Source organism: Labrus bergylta, chromosome 8 (genome assembly GCF_963930695.1).
Source record: "Labrus bergylta chromosome 8, fLabBer1.1, whole genome shotgun sequence".
Lineage (NCBI taxonomy): Eukaryota > Metazoa > Chordata > Actinopteri > Labriformes > Labridae > Labrus > Labrus bergylta.
The window spans coordinates 23,355,976-23,371,084 of record NC_089202.1 but is presented as its reverse complement, the minus strand read 5'-3'; the positions used below and the strand labels follow the sequence as shown (position 1 = coordinate 23,371,084).

The following is a 15,109-nucleotide window of genomic DNA, read 5'->3' as shown; positions in this document are numbered from 1 at the left end:
TGCGTGGTTTAGCAAAAAAGAATTGTTAATGAGAGAGTGTGGGCATGTGTGCCATCATGGTGATAGTGGTCCGTTGACATGAAAAATCAATGCTTGAAAACCCTTGACACCAAAAATCTTAAATCCAAAGTCTGAAAACTGAACGTGAACTGGAAAAGAAGTTCACATGGACTGAAAATGTTATGAATTTAGCCCAGTATGCAAACGGCAAACGCACTGAAGCTTCAGTGTCCACCACATGGCAACCTGTGTGAGCATGGACTCTAGAGAGGAGGGGGCGGGGGGCAGACAGCTCTCTACAATGTTTTGAATTTGGACTGCAGTACCCAGTTTAAACACTAGGTGTCCGAGTTACATATTCCTCCTTTAAAATAGTCCTTAATGTTTGTTTGTCTTTGGTGAATATGTAGAAAAGGTTGTTTTGGTGACAGAATAAAGAAGTGAAATCGATATCTCAGTTGGGAAACATCCTGGCATGATGCAGTGGCAACAAACTGATGGTTTCAGTTTCTGTAATCAAAGTTAACTTCGTGGGTTTTAGACTGCTGAGGGCAGGGCGAGGGATGCTGTGGCTTAATGGAAGAGTTGGTCGTCTCTCAACTGGAAGGTCAGGGTTCGATCCCCAGCTTCTGCAGCTACATGTATGATGTGTCCTTGGGCAAGACACTTAGCCCCAAGTTGCTCCTGCTGCTAAGATGATGAACTTTTTACTCAGCAGCCTCTACCATCAGTGAATGTGTAGGTGTGACCTGCGGTGTAAAAGCGATTTGAGTAGTCAGAAGACGAGAAAAGAAATAAACAAGATCAAGTCCATTGACCGTTGACTCCAGGTGAGGCAGAATAAATGGATGTTTCCATGTGTGTGACCTTTTGAATAAAGTCAGTGGTAATGCGTCTGCTGAGTCACATTCATTAAGGTTTTTAATGAAGTGTGTGTTCCTGTCTTCACCCTCGTTGTCTGACGATGCAGAGAGATGACGTCTCCGGTATCACGTATCCGCTCGGCTTATTCTGTCGGATTTCTTTTATTTTTTTGGACCGCACAATCGTTTCCACGTCTGAAAAAACTTTTCCACTTACTTTTATTTCCTTTTTTTTCCAGCCTGTTTGGGGTTGTTATTGTGGAACATTGTGGATAATTGTCTGCTTCGGAGTGCCCACAGGATATAAGCTTTCTCCCGTTTGTAACCAACGTGAGGCGGCTTTCCCCCCCCGACCGCAGCGCAGGGCCCGGCACGGTCCTCAAGCCTCACTCCGAGGTCAGCCGAGGTCGTCTCGGTCAACTACAACCTGACCTCTTTCCGCAGGCGAGGTTCAACCCAAATCCTCCAGCGTGTGGGATGAAAGACGCCTGTAATGAAGCTCTGAGGAATGAGACAGCTGTCGGATGTGGGTAGAGAGAATTCTTCTGCTGAGTGTCAAATCGTCATCTCCTATGTAGGAACGCATGTCTTCTTTTATTGCACTCATATCTTGGAATAGTTTCAGAAGAACGCAGCATCTGTCATCCTATTGTGTCAAGACATGCGAGCTATAAATCCTCATGTTGCATAATGAGGGGAATATTGCTCTAGAAATCTGGAGGAGGAGGCAGAAGTGACATCGTCTGCTGGGAAATAGATGTCGTTATTAGCCTCAGTGTAAAATATCACTTTCAGTTTGGCCTCTTTTTATGGCTCTTTTGTTCATACTTTCCCCCTCTTATGACTTCCACATAAAAGGAAAAGCTTGAGGATAATTACATGGAAAGTCTTTTTTTTTTTTTTTTTTGAAAGGCCATCTGTGTTTCGGAGGGCTGATGCCATCTTTACCCAGGTCACACGACCGCTTGGCTCTGCTCCCGACCAACGCTAGCGAGACATTAGCGACGGATTGAAAAGAGAGGGAAGAAAGGAGCGTTTGTCTGGCAGGATGAAACTCAGGACGTACAGTCTGTGACTATAAACAACATATCAGTGACCTTTGCTTGGCATCGGGGGCTGAATGTACACGGAAGGGGCACCAGACGTGCCTACAGCGGAGGTTAATCTGGAATTTCAAATATTTGAGTGACCTTTGTCATTTATCCAATCTCCTGATAGTGTTTACTTGAACCCTTATCGTTGGTGAATGTCCAAAATCCATTGACTGTAGCATCAGTGAGCTTTCTACTGTTGTTCTTCTTATCGCTTTTTTAATTGTTTTTTCGAATCAAATCATGAGATCAACACCCAGGTTTGAACGTAAATGATAAACACCTATGAGGTCATTGAAAAGCTTAAATAACAAATACAAGTAAAGCCTCCTCTCACCTCTGAAATAACAATCCTCTGCTATACCTTTAACCTCCTGCGTATGTACCGACAGACGTTGAATTCACCTTATATAAACACATCGGTTCAATAACCTGAGCGCTGACAAGAATCAAAAACAAACCCTGTGTACCCGTCTCGTCCTCCTCACCCTCAGACAGACATCTGTTCTGACGCCGCCTGGTGCACGGTGACGTATGTTACTGGTGAGCTTCAGGATGGCTCTGTTCAGATGCGGCCGTGTTGTTGACGGCCCTGTTGATTCTGTTCAGCAGCTCTGCTCTCAGGCTGGCGTCTAACTCCTGGCTGAGGCCACTAATCAGCCGCTCAGCTCTCTCCGGGCGCTGATTATACATGTGAGGTGATGACGTCACGCTGCATTTTGTCTCACCGCACTGACCGTGCCGCGTTACGCTTATAGCTCAGACACATCAGAGAGTTTGGGGGTTTCTGTCTGTAAACATTCAAAGATGATGCCAGCAGCTTCCTTGTGGATGTGTGTTTATAATCTGGCCCGGGTTGTCCAGAAGGATAAGAATGGTCCAGGTTTACTAATCCACTCATTAAAATTAGAGCGTCCAATCATACTGGTCTATCACTATGTGACAACGTTTACTTCCTGGCTGCGGGCCAAAAAGAAGTGAATGTAAGTCCTGAAACGCTCACTTGTCGTGTGACCTGAGTTTTCTGTCTTTATTAGTTGACCACAGGAAGCAGCTGTCTGCGCCCTAGACGCTCTCTTGCAGCCAATTGGCATTGTTGGATTTATTCCTCTAATGTGATTGGACAACTGAAGCCTCCTGTCATGTTCACAGTTTTTTTTTTTTTTTTTTTTTTTTTTACTTTATTTATTTATTTTATATATTTTAAACCTTTTATTGGAGAGATGGGACAGCAGAGCGAGTGGGAAATTAGGAGAGAGAGAAATGACCACAGGTCGGATCGGAACCTGGGCCGCCCTCCTTGAGGTCTTCAGGAATGTTCAACTTAAATAACACACTGCTGGGAAAATAACTAAAGATGCACAGCGGTCACTCCCGCCCTTTAGATAACTGAGTAAACAATAACACAACTGGTTACAGATGGTGGACATGCAAAGAAACTTTAATCATCTCTTAACTTTTTTTACTTAATCAAAATAAATTATTAGAATTGCCGCAATCGATGCTAAGCCTGTTAGCCCGCTAACAGAATTGCCATCATGTGTTAGCATCAAGCCGTCAAACTGAGACTTTCCGCAACTCTGTGAGAAATCACCAAAAAAAAAAAAAAAAAAAAAGAAGTTCTTCAAAATCTTCCTGTTGAGCCCCCCTAAGCTCCGCCTCCCTCACCTCTCTAGGTCCTCTTTAGTTCTGCTGCTGGATCCCAACACCTCCTCCTCCTCCTCCTGCAGCGTCAGCTCTGCAGACAGCAGCAGTTGTTCAGACAAACACATGTGCTCAGCACTTCTCCACCTCTCCTCCGCTGTCCTCCGAGGCAGCTGATGGGGATGTTATTGTTTAAAGAGGGGCACCTCCTGGCTGTGTGGCGGGGTGGAGGGGTTGGTGGGTGTTGTTCGGGGGGGTTGGGTAGGGGCGGGGGTTAACCTGGCCCCAGGCTCCATAAATCTTCAGAGTGACGGCAGGTTCCTGACCCCGGTGCAGGTTGCAGGGGGGGGGGACTAAAGAATCCAGGTCCCCTCTTGGTTTGGCTGGTGCGGCTCGGCTCGGTCAGGATGTGGGGGTCTCGTTCACAGCAGCAGAAGAGAGCGAGTGAAAGGCCTCGCGGGAGGCAGAGATAACATCAACAGTGATCTACAGGTCACTGTGCGCTCGCTCTGTCTGCTGAGTGTGCGATTAAAGAGAGGGAGTGTCTACTTAGAGAGAGAGAGAGAGAGAGAGAGAGAGAGAGAGAGAGACTGAAGGGGCATCCACAGAGGGATTCACACTGCACATGTTAAACGTTAATCACATCACAATCAGGGTTATCCTCATTTTTAACACTTTGATAACACAAGTTTTCAATTGATAAAATGTCCGTTATGTACAAAAGGAAAAACAGAACTGTCTTAGTTTCAATTAGTCCAATGTATTAGCACAATTTAAACCGTGTGAAGGAATCTGCCCGGAGTCAGACGAGGCGATTACCAGCACGCTGCAGAATCGGCTTCTCTAAAACATGCAATACCAAAGATTCATTGTGAGTTTTACATTTGACAAGAAGGACGAGATATTTTATCATAAAACGATATTTACACATGTTTATGTCAAGATCAGCAAAGAGATAAATCATCCAGCTTTGTCCAAAGCGGGGCGCCAAAATCGACTTTAATCGAAAGTTCCTCACAGGAGCTTTAAATGTTTTTGGTTTCGCTCAGTAAGAACAAACAGAATCTAGAAAATCATCGATTTAAAAATCATGCGGGTTTACTTAAATATGAAAGAAAAATGCCACTTTCCATCACCCTTCACTTTTTTTTTAGACATAGTTTTTTACTCTTGTTTGTGAGAGCTGTAAGTGGGCCTGACCGGAGTGAGTGTGTGTTTGGTTTAGTGTGTGTGGCTGAGCCGTGTGGACAGCATGAAGTATGGCAGCCGCAGCGGGTGAGGGGAGGGGGGGGGGGGGGGGGAGTCAGCCCACCGTCCCTACGAGCTGTTTAGGTTGGCATCCCATCCAAGAGCCCTCCAATCCAAACACCGGAGGGCTGTTCACACGCCATTACCCCTGTGATTGACAGGTCGGCCCACCACTCAGAGGGCTGCACACATCCGCTGGTGCCAGAGATTTGTCGCTGAGGGTGATGATCAGGCAGCCGATTAATGGCGCCGTTTAATGCACTGAAGGTTGTTTAAATGAGTCCATTATGATCTCCTTCTATGCTGATTGTTTTCCTTTTTAACTGCTTGTACTCGCAGCGTTATCTAGAAAACAGTTTGATAATTATCGACGCTCACAGCTGGCTCTCACTGGACTGGATTTATGATTCTCAGTCGGACTTTGGTTCTTCGGTTTATATGACTCTGGTTATATAAGCAGCGCTCCTGACAGGCTTGAGATGGATGTAAACAGAGTTTGTTAAAGTCTTACTCAGTCACATAACATGACTGATTATGACTTATAGGCCCTGATTATGTGTCATGATATAAATCAACTGTAACCTGGAAGCATAACATTACATCACCTTGCTGTTCCCAGACCTCGTCTTGAAGCAGGGTGGTGACGGCCAGCACAATAACGCGTATCTGAGTCGCACAGGTTTTGTAATCTGGGACGCCAGATGTAACCGTCCAGCCTTCCTGATGTGTCTTGGGAATAATTGGGTGAAACAACAATGAAGAGAGGCTCCCATTTGACAATCCTGGTGATGTTCTGTCTCTTGCTGCCCATTGGTCTAGATGGCCGAGAGGGGCCATGTTTTAGGGTAGGTAGCATCAGCGTTTTCACTACCGGGAGCTTGCAACTAATGCCCATTGGGTAGTTTATGCAACTTATCAGAAGGATATAAGGGCATGACTGGAGCATGTGGCGTCTTCACTGAACACTTGTCTTTTCATTAGGGCACAAGTATCTGGTTTTATTTCAAACAAATCACCTTAGAGTTTTTGGTTTTATTATGATAATACTACAGCCACTCCGTTATCCTATGGTAAGTTATTTCTGGTTGTTTTCTGGAGATTTTAACTTATTAATGTCGTAATCTCGAGAAAACAACGCTGGGTGTCCCGTGATAACAAGTTCAATGTCACGAGATCTCAAGAAAAAGACAACATGCGTTATTATCCCGAGATATGTCATAAATAAGTCGAGATCGCCAGAAAACAATAAAAAAAACTGAATGAAAACTTATGTATGGATGCGTGTCATCTTAGGGCTTCCGTAGAATTGCACTTTTCCACCCTGATCCTGATTTCCAACTAGACGTCCATATTCTGTAGACATACAGTTGAGTTTGAGGGATTTGCGCAAACGTCTAAAAGGCTCATAAAAGTCTCATAAAAGTCTCATAATTGTCCATCACCTGGTTAGCGTGCACTCACCCTCGTTCTTCCTGAGACGGCCTGATTTGAGGCTCGCTGGAGGCCAGATGGAATTGCCGTCCTCAGCGTTTCTCTGCTCTTGCTGGGAACGCAGACTCTGTGGCACTGGTTCTCACCATTAACGGGCCTTCCCTCCTGAATTGGCCCTGCCAAACTATGCAGCGTCCCGCCGAGTCCTGAGATGAGGACATAGGCTTGCAGTGAAGCCTAGCCGTTCCTACTTCCTATCAGTGACAACGAGCATCAATCTTAACCGCCCTTAGACCTGGACCTTGCCAAGCTCGATTCCAGAGAGGAGAAAAAAAGGCTCAGGGCTGCTGGAATTAAACAAAGGCTGGATTATCCTCTAAATATGTCTCTTAGCGGGACAGTCCATCTTCGGATCCCCCATGGTTCAGAACGGAAGGAGTGTTGTAATTTTTCTGTTTAACTGTCAGTCTTGATCTTTTTTCCCCCCCGTCTCTCTCCTCTCACACTGAACACTGTCGTCTGTGTTTGGAAGGTAAATACAGCCTACAACACCTTTTCTGTTTCACCTCAGTTCACAAAAACATTCCCAGTGGCAGTTTTCTTTCTCCCACACCTGCAGAAACTCAACCATCTCCGTCTTAAAAAACCAAGGTGTGGATTTTTGCTCAAGAGTGGGATGTTTTTTTTTTTTTTTCTCCACAGTTTCCCTGAACGTGTGAGGGATTCCCTCGATCAGACAGATCGGGGAGCTCCTCTGCTCCTTCTGCACACACCTTCAGGTCTAAGCCGTGTGTTTGTTCAGGTGAAGCGGACCCCTCAACCATTCAGGTTCAAGACTTCATGATCTAACTCACAAATGTATTCAAGTGGGAGGGAGTCTGAGGTGTTTCTTTGGAATGATTTTTCTCAATCGGGTATCCAAAGACGCTGAACATATGTGCTTGAATACAAAAACTTCTTAAAACATCACTGCTGCAATTTTGGGGGATTTTCCAATGAAGAATATATTTAAGAATAGCCTGACATTGAAAAACATGCATATGTTTTTTGTTGATAATTGTTATGACTATTGCCTCAGTATGGTAGTGATGAAACTCCATAAATAAATGGTTAGCTTAGCTTGGAATCGGTCGCTCTCTCTGAATTCAGGGGAAGCATCCTTTTGAAGGAGCCAGGCAGCGTAGACGGCTCACGCTGAAATGGGACGGTCTGGTCTATGGTGAATTCCCCCGTATGCGTCACCAGCCAACCCCGTCTTTACCCTTTTATTCCTTAGCCCTGCCCCTGTCGCCTAGCAACCTATAAAGCTGCGCCAGATACCTTACCGGTATAAGTCAGACCAAGTACAGACCACAATTTGGAAGTCGGTCAGGTTGCTCGAGAGGTGCCAGGTCACTTCCTGAGTCCTGCTGAGGTGCCTTTTAGCAAGGAACTAGAGTGTAAAAAAAATTATGCAAAGCTAGCTAACTGGCTACTAGCTGTGATAACATATTCAGTGCAATGACATACAGGGATTATGAGTAACATGCATCCTCTCATCTTCACTCTCCACCAGAAAGCAAAGAAAATAAATCTACTAAAGTGTCTAAAATTTCCATTTTAAGGAAAAGTCATTGGGATGATGAGACCAGTGAAATTATCTGGAATAACTTAAATGCATTGTTATGCTAAAAATGATATGTGTATGTGTGTGAAGAGACCACACTTTAATTCATGTCATGTTAAATTCTAAGCCTGACATTTAAACTTCAAGCCCTCCTTAATGTGACCACCTTCACTTGTTTAAAGTCAAGTTCAATTGTTTGATAATTGATCCTTTAATCACACATGAAGGCTGCCTTGTAAAACTCAAACCTCCTTTTAATAACTCGAGCTACTTTTCCTTATAATAAATACATTAAACTCTACATAGTCTATAAGGGGGTTTGCGGTTCAGCAATATTTGAAGGTTACTGTTCTCAGTTGTACGGCTGCAGAGGCCAAAGTGGACGGGAGGTGCCAAAAAGCACAGCGCAGACGGGGTGGTCCGGAAAGCGGCGAGGAGATCCTGTGAAACTTAACAAGCTTGTTCCCTTTGGGTGTAAAAATGAAGTGTAACACAGATATTAATGTAGCAAGTATCACAACACAGCAGAGGAATGTAAACTGGAGCTCTGGGACGTCAGGCTGGACGCTAACCAGCTGCAGCCGAATACCTCCACAGTCATAATAACCTAAATGGCCGGCTACATTCGAGGCTCAACGTTTCATCACGGCCCGGGCCGGGAGCGGGGCCGAAATGTGTCCTTCTGGGGGTTGAAAGTATCTTGTTTCTTATCTTGGGAAGGTATGGGGTTGATTTTAGAGATAAATCACTCGTCAATCACAAGACAGCCGAAGATGTGTGCGAGGGTTCAAGGCCCGAGTGTGAATCTCGCCGCGGTTAGATGGCTGCTGTTAGCTCTGTAACACATTAATGAGCAGGTGGGGGAAACTGATAACCCTCATATGAGATTTGGACTCTTTGGCGTCAGTATAAGTTGAATCTATATGTGTGTGTGTTTGTCTCTGCAGAGGTGTCCTTCATCTGGGCTGCTCACCAGGTTCATCACAGTTCAGAGTACTACAACCTGACCACAGCCCTCAGACAGTCGCTCACACAGCAGTTCACTTCATGGGTAAGAGAATCATGGAAATAAATAATCTGATTTTCCTCATCCTCAGCAGGTCTGGTTCATTAATGGCATTATCCAATGACTTTTTCTGCTTTTTTTTTTACGGCCGAAACAGGGGTCGGCCACCAACAACCTTTTATTCCCCTCTCTGGTGTCTCCCTGCGGCTTTGCAAAACATCTGTTTTTATATATATCATGCCCCAGGAGCGCTTTTTGGTAAATCTGTTGCCAGAAATCAAATATTCAAACATATTTCTCGGCTCCCGACAGATTTTTTTTTGGGGGGGATCTACTGGCAGAAATGGGCCTTTTGAAAGAAAAGATTCCCGACCCCCAGCCTCAAAGGTCAAATGTTCTCAAAATCAAACACAACGTCCTTTTGTAAGAACACATGTGTCCGTTAAAATAGCCCCCAATTATAAAACCTGAATCGCCAAGCTGTTTAAGTGGTTTAGATTATCAGCCTCTCTGAGAGATGGTTCACACGTGCTGGAAAACTCAGAAATTGCAAGACTTGTTTTCCAATCATGGCCAATCCTGACGCCAGAAATACGTCGCACTTCATCAAATCTGCAGGTGAAAATATCTCAAACCAACACACTGATTACTGATGTTTGAGTAATGTCTGCTAAACTTAAATGACCAAGATGAAGCGTTTCTGCTGTTAAAATAGGCATTATGGGGCGCTGGTAACCTAGTGGTTATTGGCGCCCAATGTACAGAGGCAATAGTCCTCCAAGAGGGCGGCCCCGGGTTGATTCCGACCTGTGACTCCTTTTTCTCGCATGCCATTCCCCTTTCTCTCTCTGTCTCTGATTCCTGACTCTATCCACTGTCCTATCTCTAAATAAAGGCATAAATATAGTAATGAGAATTTTAATATGTGGTGTGTATGGGACATGTGAGGCTTTTGGAGGCAGCCTCAAGTGGACACTCGAGGAACTGCAGTTTCTTTGCACTCATGCATTGGCTTCAGAAATCTTCTTTTTGTGTCCTTATACATCACCACTGTGTTATTACTTTTTACATTACAGTAAGCACATAAATATCCTCTTTCAGATACTGTAATATAAGGAGTTAGAGAAGATTTTTTTGGGGGACAAAGAAAGGGTAAATAAATGCTGTTCATTTGTGTGTTTGTGCAGTCAGGGCCCCAGTTTGGCCACCCCAGTCACCAAAGTCTGGATCCGCTCCTGCCACGAGCTCTCTGTGAATCTGCACTTTGAGGTTTGTTAGACGTGTGCTGTTTTAACTTCTCTCCTCTCTGTCATCAGATTTTCTACCTGCCCCTGGCTCTGGTCGCTCCCCCCTCGATCTTTGCCGTCCACATCCAGTTAAACCTTCTCTACCAGTTCTGGATCCACACAGAGGTAAACCTTCATACACAGGTTAAAGACCCTGTAGTCCCCTCTTCTGTTCCGTTTTTTAAATGATCTGACTGAATAAAACGCCTGTGAAGTGATCATTCTCCATGTGCCAACAATAATCTGTCCGTTAGGTAGAGCCTTTGTAGACGCAGCGTTTCAGAGGAACCTGTGTTCAATAAAAAATAATGAGATTTTATGAAATATTCCAAACAGAAGCATGACCGCTCTCTGCCTCTAAAGCGACCGGGAGTATCACTTTTAAAATCTTCAGAGGGAACCAAATGGATTTGAAACGCCTTCCATCTTTTAGTGCACTATTAGTGAAAACAGTCGTAATAGTCTCAATTTTCTGAGGGGATGTAATTTATGCCTCCTTTATGGCCCTTTTTTTTGATGTCATGTAATTTATTGGCGCTCTGTTCGCTGCACCGCTGCGGCCTCCGGAGCCTCAGAGCGAAGTGGTGGAGACCCCTTTTTCATTCACGATGAAACTCTCACGCTCGGCTGCCAGACGCAGCCATTACATGGAAATAATGAATCACTGAGAAATCCTGACCAGCCGTGCACATTTCTCCAGACTGAGAGGTCTGCCGTATTCATGCACAACATCAAAAAAAAGAAAATGGAGATTTGCAGTCAAAGGGGGAAACATGAACGTAGGGGGAATAAAGTGTGTGGCCTCTGTAATCTTTAATGACTCACTGGTGGATCTGTTGGATATCTAAGACGACAAAGTGGCTCAAATCGGGTCTTTTTATGAACAAAATGTTCTTTACGATGACATTTTAAGGATGTATTTCTTTATGAATGGCAGGTAATGGGTATTGATTTTTTACGATTACCTTGCCTAACATTAATACTCCACTGCTCACAGTCAATGAGGGGTTGTCTGATTGATGAATACTGCTCTTATGTGGCATACAGACTTTATGATTTCGGGCTGTTCCAAACAAAATCGTGGTCATATCTGTGGTCGAGGCTCCAAAATGGATGCTCTAGGTCGCTCTATTAGAGGATCAATGATGACCCATGTCCAGTGGTGTAGTGGTGCCTCAAAAATCGGGTATACTCTTATTTATTAATAGTGACATGTAAGACTCCTCTTGCATATTCAGTCAGTGCGTACTAACCAATAGAGACAGAGTATGGAGGGTCATCCCTTCACCATCCTTGGAAAAAAAATCGCAGCATACTGAATATTGTCAGTCAAACACAGGTGTGAATCAGAGGGGATTTAGAAGTACCTGCGTATACCCTGCTTTACACCACTGCCCATATCCTGACATGGGACCAAAGACAGCCTGCGACAAATATCTGACAGTGTCAGAAATTTAGGACAGTCATCTCACAATGTGAATGCGTCTACGATCTATGTCAACTAACCAACCAATAGAAGTGCAGCATGAAAGACGCACTAATCAGCGCGACCACACAACCACAGAGCTGTTGAAAGTGTTACAAAGTGCTTTACAGAACCCAAAAATCCCAACAAAAAAAACCCCATGACAATAAAAACAACAATGTAGCTGTAAAAAAATTAGATGTAGAGAAGAAAATAGAAATGACAAAAACGATTTTAAAAGAGCAAATAAATCAAACGTCCTGGATAAAACAAGGTTAGTAAGCCTTTCATAAAAAACATGTTGAAGCTCGATCCAAAGGCAAGTGAACTTACTTAAAGGCTTGATCCAGTTTCTTCTGGTCCAGTTTACCTTGACCTGGATGACTGACAACCTTCAAAAGAGACGGAAGCCATGGCAACCTCTGCTCGATCGGGCTGACACACACTGATGATGCTGCGTGTTGACTCACAGCCTAAGATACATCATCGCACAGTGTGAGAGCTGACGTACCAACATTATGAGAGCTGTGTTGAAGTTTGGCTTTCAGTAAACTTAAGAGAATGCAAAAATCATGCAGTCTATACCAGACTTTAATCGAACATTCAAACTTAAGGGGAGAATAAAAACCAATATGATGATTAAGTAATAAATCAGAGTGACATTAACAAAGCATTGCTGTGTGTGATTTGAGAAGTTGCTACTGTCAAGCAGTGTCGATTAGTCACAACGCCTCTTTTACAAATGTGGTCACTTCTGTTTTAAAATGTTTCCTTTAAAAAACATTTCTCATTTTCTTTCAGCTGATCAAAAACCTCGGACCTCTGGAGTGGATCTTCAACACCCCGAAACATCACAGAGTTCATCACGGTGAGAAACACATTCACACTCTAGTCTTCTTATTCTATGTTTGGTGTCCAAAGGAAGAGAAGGAACATGTAACGAGTCTTATGATGAGGTTAGTAAGTTAGATGTGTAGTGAGTGAAATGATAAAGTGAGCTTACTATATGATCAGACATTAAGGAAACATGCTATGTTGAAGTGCTGGCTTCTCTGACAACAATGCAGCAGCCAGTATGTCCTCCTTCTAACTTTAGATTCTGGTCCTGAATGCTCTGGATTTGTTTGGACCAGAGAAGGTAGGCAGTTGTTTTGGACGCCCCACGGTTTACCAGATATGAGAGCAGTTATCAGGTCAAACCAAATGAGCAGAAACGTGCTCAAACTAGGATCAATATTGGAGATGCTTTTGAAAAATGGAGAGAGGTTAGAACACAGAAAGTTTTACAGACCGATGCAGAGCTGGCTAAACACTGAAGCTTCAGTGTCCACCACATGGCAACCTGCGTGAGCATCGACTCTAGAGAGGAGGGGGGCGGGGGGAGACAGCTCTCTACAATGTTTAGAATTTGGACTGCAGTATCCATTTTAAACACTAGGGGGTCAGAGTTACATATTGGTCCTTTTAAAGGTAGGGTTGGTAATTTTTGCATGTAAGTGAGGGGGCGTGGCTTTTGAGGGAGCACAGAGGGGAGGGGGTGGGTGCAGACGGAGCACAGAGGGAATGCTACTTTCAAAATCATGCTTGCCCTGCCTTAAATAAAAAACTGATATAAGACATGTTGAATTGATTTAAAAACTCGCATCAAACAAAATGTTTCTTTCAACAGGGAGAAACCTTTACTGCATTGATAAGAACTACGGAGGAATTCTCATCATTTGGGACCGGTTATTCGGTGAGCAGATCCTTGGGGTTTTTTTTTTCTTACTCTCAGATGTACGTTGCAAAAGCGTAAATTAAACCGTAGAATTGTATGAAGATACATGTAAGATATGGTTAATATGTTATGTTAATATGTTATTTGGGAAATATGAAATTGAATAAAATGTATTAATGTATGAAACAATAATCATGATATAATAATGTCATGATACTGATATTGGAGCTGCAACTCAGTAATAGAGTCGTCTCTAGAGTCGGGTTCGATCCCCAGCTCCTGCAGCCACATGTCCAATGTTTTCTTGGGCAAGACACTTAACACCCAGCTGCTCCTTCTGCTTCGGCGGCGGCTTGTGAATGTGTATAAATGGAATTAGTTAATTCTGATGTTCTCTTTACACAGCAACATCTACCATCAAAAATCTCAGATTTATTTTTCAAGTCAAACTGTTCATGTGTCCCTCAGGTACCTTCGCTGAAGAGAAAGAAAAAGTGATTTATGGCCTGGTGTTCCCCATCAACACCTTTGACATCCTCTACGTTCAGGTGAGTCTCGTCTTCCATCGATGGTTTGTGTGCCATCGAGCAGCTCGCCTCCAACCGTCTGACAATAAACACCTTCAGCAGATGAGATCTGAGCTCGTGTTTCCCTCCATTTAAAAAAAAAAAAAAAAAAAAAAAACCCCTAACATGATTACTTTACTCCAAACAAAGTGCCTGTCTGAGGTGAAGGAGGCCAATAAAGTGAAACACCAGGAGGGGGGATGTTGTGATTATTTTCGCTGCCTTCACTGATGTTGCGCTTAATGAACTCAGAAGCATTTCCATCAGGATCAGTTCACACAGCTTTGGCTTAATAAACGTTAATTAGTGAAATGCAGCTTTTGATTGCATGTTGATGTTTGATTTGTTTTCTGTCTTTCAGTTACACTACTACTTTGATTTGTGGGGACGATCCCAAACCTACAAGACCATCGCAGACAAAGTGTTGACTTTTCTCAACGGGCCCAGTTGGAAACCTGGTAAACGTCGACTCGGCGACCACGTAGACAATCCTGTGGTGAGAACAAAATTAAAAAAAACGTCACATATATTCTCACATTTTTGCCCTCAGTCTTCATTATCCTTCATTTTGACACGAGAAACACAAAGCTAAATGACTCAGAGCACGCCTTATTGAAGGATTCACTTATTCTGCAAGTTTTACGAGAAACTGCCACATCAAATAAAAGCTTTGTAGAGGGAACACAATAAGTTCATTTTCACTGTCTTTAAAAGCAGTCTGCGGGATTCAAACTGCATGCACTTAAAGTAGAAGTGTCTGTGTGTGTGTGTGTGTGCAGAAAGAAACAGGCTCCAGTTGAATGCCTCTTTGAAATAACGCTGATGGAGTCACATATTGAGCCCCTCATGCTTCACACTTGAAGAAAGAATCAAATCCTCTTTGACTGAGTAATTACATTTGGCTTCTAAAACCCTCTGAACGCAGCAAGAGCAGGAGATGAACTTAAAGAGGACATACTATCCCCCTTCTCCAGCTTTTCAAACAGTCCCCTGTGGTCTAAATGAAACATCTGTGCTGTGCTTTGGTCAAATTATAACATGAATCAAGCACCAGAGGAGGTTTATGACTCTGTATAAACCAGCTCTTTCAGAACGCTGCATTTTGGTGTGTGTATCTCTTTAAATACAATGAACCCCCCCCTGAGTTTTCCCGGGAGACATCACTCCTCTGTAGCGAGAATAAAAA

At 43.7% G+C, this 15,109-nt stretch overlaps 1 protein-coding gene across 1 annotated transcript in view; it reads left to right on the top strand.

The window, feature by feature from the left end:
• agmo (alkylglycerol monooxygenase) overlaps positions 1 to 15,109 on the top strand; it is a 47,796-nt gene that overhangs the window by 10,498 nt on the left and 22,189 nt on the right. Inside the window, exons 4-9 of the mRNA XM_020653602.3 lie at positions 8,831 to 8,934; positions 10,206 to 10,301; positions 12,442 to 12,508; positions 13,310 to 13,375; positions 13,826 to 13,905; positions 14,285 to 14,419. Of these exons, the coding sequence (XP_020509258.1) occupies positions 8,831 to 8,934; positions 10,206 to 10,301; positions 12,442 to 12,508; positions 13,310 to 13,375; positions 13,826 to 13,905; positions 14,285 to 14,419 (548 nt within the window). The remainder of the gene's footprint in view (positions 1 to 8,830; positions 8,935 to 10,205; positions 10,302 to 12,441; positions 12,509 to 13,309; positions 13,376 to 13,825; positions 13,906 to 14,284; positions 14,420 to 15,109) is intronic.